Genomic DNA, 5,598 nt, shown 5'->3' with positions numbered 1-5,598 from the left:
TCGGTCGGACAACCTCCAGTACAATCTGACGAATATGAGCTCCATGTTTCAATTGGGGTCAGGTTAAATCGGGTAGCTATTGACTCCAAAATATTATAACTGACTTGCAAAAACAAATTAAGAAGGTAATGCGCTTGTATCGGGAAACGCACACCACTCGAAATCACGGTGCTAGTTCGGCCACGCCCTCCTGATGGAAAGATGACCACAACCACGAAGTGGGACAACATCTTTAATAGCGAGACCACGCCCACGAAGACGAGCAGCACCGACGACGGTGAGACCGCGTGTGCGAAGACGCGTAGCTCGACAGCTAGCTCAAATACCAGCCTGCCACTCAGGAAGGACAAAGTGTACCCCAGACTGCGAGCCCAGAACTGACAGCGTGGTCGGGCTGATAACCAACAGCATCGCCGATGCATACAGCGTGCGCGAAGACCTACAACGGGCCTCCACTCTTGACGACCTGCATAAGATCAGAAGTGATACTCCACTCGCAATGGGCTTCGAATTCATCGGAGATATGCTCTTGAAGATCAGCTGCAAAACGACCAGAGCAAAGTGCGGTGAGTCGGTGAGGTCGTGTTTACCGAAAACAACATAGCAAAGCCCAACGCAAAGACCGCGCTCAAGAAGAACACTATTACTGGTGCTTGATCATAAGCAAGCATATCAGCATCAAGAGCGGAGTACTACGGACATTGATGAAATTGATATCATGTCTGTATTATTCTTATCGGCTAGCAGCAGCATTGGGGGCTACCGATGGTAGAGGCTTAAACGACGAGAGCCTACTCAAGCATTAAATATCTGCAACAATTACTTCGAGAAAAATTTGAATGCATCGGATGAGGCCTTTCAACGAGCGTGAGCCGCGGCTGTTTTAAGGAATTGGTTGGCTACCTACGTCAACGTTGGCCACATTACTACGGGCACCCATCTACAACAAACAGGGCAAGATACTCTCTCGAGATAAAGATGGGATTGACCCTGCTTTATCTTGGCTCCTGTGGCTCGCTATCGAATATTGCAAGCCAGTTTGGAATGATAATTGTTACTGCATCACGCGCATATTATATGGTGTGTAGAGCCCTGTGCGACGATCGCCGACTATTTGTTCGTTTCCCTAGCTCCGCATCTGAGTGGAACAAGGTAGTGGGTGGGTTTAAGAGCATCGCTTCTTTTGGCCGCGTAGCTGGAGCCGTCGGCGGAACCTTGATAAAGCGGTCGCGACCATAAACCTTCTGGGGCTGGAATTGCATAACAAAATTCACTGCGTACAACGTACAAGCTGTAGTGCGCAGCAACAAGCTATATATGGAGTTCACTATAAGACCTGGTGGCTGCAATGACTGCACGCTATGGTCCGCTAGATGGATAGGAGCAAATATGAGAAGCATCATCCCTCACATCTATTCACTTTCTAGGTGATGGTGGGCATATGCTACGAGGCTATTTACTTACAGTGCGCGTCGTAATTATAGCCGCACCTGAAAAATAGAGCTCTTGCGCCAGAAACTGAGACCTGCCTGCAATCGAAGGGCTCGGAGGCCGTCTTAAAGGGATAGAAGACTTGTGCAGCAAGCGAGGTTGAAAACGACTAAGTCGGCTTGGAGCCAGGAGGCAAAATCTGGTTTGAGGTCGGGTCAGAATTATAGCCGCACTTGGTAATTTAAAATTCAGTAAAGTAATAAACAAAAATGATTGACTTTCAAATGTAATAAATGAGACCTGTGGACAGCCGTGTGAAAGACCTTTTAGAACCTATCCTTAGATTCGCAGGGAAGCCAGAAACGATGCCACGAGGCAAGCAGCTAACCGAGGAGGAGTGCATGATGATAAACGAGCACTACAGAGGCGGAAAAAGCAACCGAGAGATCGGCAGGCTCTTAGGACGCGACGAGAAGGCAATAAGGAACTACTTGAAGCGCGGGAAGGCGTCCTCGCTGACGAAGAGGACAGGAAGAAAGCCGAAAATAGTTGGCCGGGAAGCCAGGCGCGTCGTTCGACTGGCAATTGTTCGAAACCTGTCCGCCCAAGAGATCGCAGGACTGCTCCCATCGACACCAAGCAAGTCTATGGTACTCCGCGTACTACGTAGCAACCGCTACGTCACGTACGCGAAGAGAAGACTTACCCCTGCCATCAAGCCGCATCATAAGAAGGCTAGGGTAGCATTTGCGGAGCGTTACGCCGGTAAAAGGGTCTTTTGGAGACGCGTGCTGTTCACGGATGAGAAGAAGTTCAACCTAGATGGCCCTGATGGGTTTAGATTCTACTGGCACGACTTGCGAGCAGCGCCCAAACTCATGTCGAAGCGGGTCAATGGTGGAGGAAGCGTCATGATCTGGGCGGGGGTGAGCTGGCATGGCAACACCGAGCTGGTCTTCCTCAAGGGGAAGCAGAACTCTGTCAAGTACACCGAGACGCTGACCTCCGGCATGCTTCCATGCCTAAGAGAACTGGGGTCAAAGTTGGGCAATTTGACCCCCATTTTCCAACATGATAACGCGTCCATACATGCCTCGAGGTTCACCAAGGGCTTCCTAGCCACCCATAACATCGAACCAATGGCGTGGCCTGCCAAAAGCCCCGATCTGAACATCATAGAGAACGTGTGGGGGCTTCTAGCTCGCCGGGTGTACGCCAACGGACGCCAATTTGACAAGCCTGCCGACTTGATCAGACAGATCAAGTTAGAGTGGTCTCGCATTGATCCTGATTATGTTAAGAAGCTAGTGCGAAGCGTCCCAAAGCGGCTGGAAGCGACGCGGCTGTTAAAAGGAGCTAAGACGGGTTACTAGAGCCGTTTGCATGTAGAGCCTGCAAGTGCGGCTATAATTCTGACCCGACCTCAAACCAGATTTTGCCTCCTGGCTCCAAGCCGACTTAGTCGTTTTCAACCTCGCTTGCTGCACAAGTCTTCTATCCCTTTAAGACGGCCTCCGAGCCCTTCGATTGCAGGCAGGTCTCAGTTTCTGGCGCAAGAGCTCTATTTTTCAGGTGCGGCTATAATTACGACGCGCACTGTACACAATTTCCACATGACTAGCGAGCGTCTCGCGACGTGAGGATGTACGACTTTGCTCACGCAAGAGCATATATCCCTGTGGAATGTGCATTTGGGGCACTCAAGGGAAGATTTCAGATACTTTGGCGTGAGCTAGAAAGCCACTCTGAGCAGATCAACGCGACCGTTATTCGAGCATGCAGAGTTTTACACAACATTTGTATTATGCACGATAACGATACCCTCGAGGCGTTATCCAGGATTGTAGTCGATGAAGACATGAATTATACTGAAGATGAACTGTTGAGGCACGACAATGATACGGAAATATTTGATTCGTACTGGGACACGGGTGGAAATGAACTTCGGAAAGGTGAGACCAAACGCAGCTTCTATTTGAGGCTTATTTGCAGTACGAAATAAACGTTATTGACTCGAGTTTTGGAAATGTTGGCGTACTTCTCCGACAGCGGAAGTTAGCTTGTTCACTTTTGCATTCACAGCAGATATGTCAGAGCGGAGCGATACATTCTCGTTCTGTGCTACAGGAGCCGTCACTTCAAATACATTGCTTTGGGAAGCCACATTTTCGATTAGCTCTTCGATGGAGTCGCAAATACGTACCACTGGAGCTTCACTTGACCCTAATTTGCGTGAACTAGACGCCTTTTGTTTCTTGCTCGGCCACTGGGTACTATCGCCTTCTGACACCGACGCTTCAGCCAAAGCACCTCCAGCCCCTTCCGGTGTGTCTACGTGAGATCTACCTACCGCGAGACCGCACAAATCGGGATACCGAATTAAACAGTCCACAAGAAGCTCTCAATATGCTGAGTACGTAGGACCTTTGCGATTGCCAGTGGCCGTAAAGATTTCCTACGAAGATTTTGTTAGGCCCTGATTTCTCCGTCGGGGTCTTGGTTTGGGAAATTAGGAGATGCATTCTGATTGGTCATCGGTTTATTCCCTGACAAGTTGTTTATTCCCACCCCTTGGCGGGTGGGAAAAAAGGGCGGATAATATTCCGAGATAGGCACGGATTTACAAAAGACACCAAAACAAACTTGTGGCTGCTATGGAGCACCGTGACGGGGTAGAAGAAACTGCATCAATGCTACTTCTGATGACGGTGTATGAGGGAGCGATTGCCGCGGCCACGGGACGGCTTCGGGAGAACAATGAAAATAAGTTAATTGTAACAAAACCTGACTTTGATGCGCTATTGGCATCTCCGTGTTGTGATACTTATTTTCGAGGTAACTTGCGCTGTTCTCAGCGCAGCTTCGTGTGATTTTCCGCCCTCATGCCCCTCCTCATCTACTTCACGGGCGGAATTACTAATTTGAAAAGAAAATAGGCTTATTTTTGCTGTATCTAGCGTCGTCTGGAAGTATGAAGGATGCAGACCTTGCTTTAGGTATGTCCCAGCCTCACACAGCTGCTACGATAAACGAGTTGCTTCGTGTTATTTGTAGGCGTGCTGAGGATTTAATTAAAATGCCGTCTACAAGCGCTGGGTGGAGGGGTTTTATGGAAGGATTCGCTGATGTTAGAGGCTTTCCGTATTATGGAGCAGCAGATGGATCGCTTTTTGAAATTTCTCGACCTGCTGATCATGAAGGATCGTATTGTAAGGACTTCTACCCTGTGATTAACATGCAAGCTATCTGTGATCATTGACGGCGATTTATGGATTGTGATATGCGGACGCGGTCTCACAGTGACAAAAAAACTGGAAAGTATCTACAATTGGCACTTCAGTTCAAAATACGATTCCTCGTGGCTGTCATTTCCTTGAAGATGCCGGGCTCAAGCTGAGTTGCGAGCTTCTTACACCATACATACCACGCGACGAAGGCGGTAAACTTTCTCGTATTCAGGAACGTTACAATTACATTCATAGTGCGACACGGACGGCTATTGAATGTGCGTTTGGAATGCTAACGCTAAGATTTCGTCTGATACGAAGACAACTGGAACAAAAGTCGATCATGAATTGCACAAGGTGCTTTTTGTCTGCAATGATCCTGCACAATATTTTGCTTAACCTTAATGATGACACTATAAGTCGGAGCGAGCAGGAAGATACTGGTAGTATGCTGGAAATCCTGATACCGACTTGCGTGCTATTAGTAGGGCTCAGCGAGACGAGTTAGCACGTTTGTTCTACTGCTTCACAATACAAAGCTAGTTTTTGTTTCTGAGTGTCTGAATCCACTCCTTGATAGCAGGTTTAGAGCGTTTTCTTGGCGTGAGAGCGATGCTACAACATCCCGGAACAGCGCAGAGTCACTAGCCGTTGAAGATTTGGACTTCATGATTTCACCCATCACTTTGACCCCATCGGCCAATGCACGAAAGCCTGTAAAACAATATTTAATAGAAGGATTGTTTTGTTTTGGAGAAATTAATAGTATTAAAACTTCTTTGACACATTCACCGTTAGTTCGCTTGCGCTTGTTGTGGTTAGAAGCGGCGGTGTCGTCGCTGAACGAGACACTGTCAGAGTCAACATCCTCGTGAGCCGTACTGCCGTCACACAACGATGTGTTCTGCATGCCAGAATTTGGAGCCCAGTGCTCCATCAT

The 5,598-nt window shown here is 48.3% G+C and overlaps 1 protein-coding gene across 1 annotated transcript; it reads right to left on the bottom strand.

Moving 5' to 3' along the window:
- Positions 1–5,071: 5,071 nt before the first annotated feature.
- Positions 5,072–5,598, bottom strand: PITG_13983 (uncharacterized protein; the record flags this gene model as incomplete). The annotated part of the gene is made up of 2 exons (XM_002899593.1): positions 5,072–5,136; positions 5,451–5,598. The coding sequence occupies 2 exons, from the start codon at positions 5,596–5,598 to the stop codon at positions 5,072–5,074; spliced, it is 213 nt and encodes a 70-aa protein (XP_002899639.1).

This window comes from Phytophthora infestans, genomic scaffold (assembly GCF_000142945.1).
Source record: "Phytophthora infestans T30-4 supercont1.30 genomic scaffold, whole genome shotgun sequence".
Classification (NCBI taxonomy): domain Eukaryota; phylum Oomycota; class Peronosporomycetes; order Peronosporales; family Peronosporaceae; genus Phytophthora; species Phytophthora infestans.
This window is presented reverse-complemented; position numbering and strand designations above follow the sequence as displayed.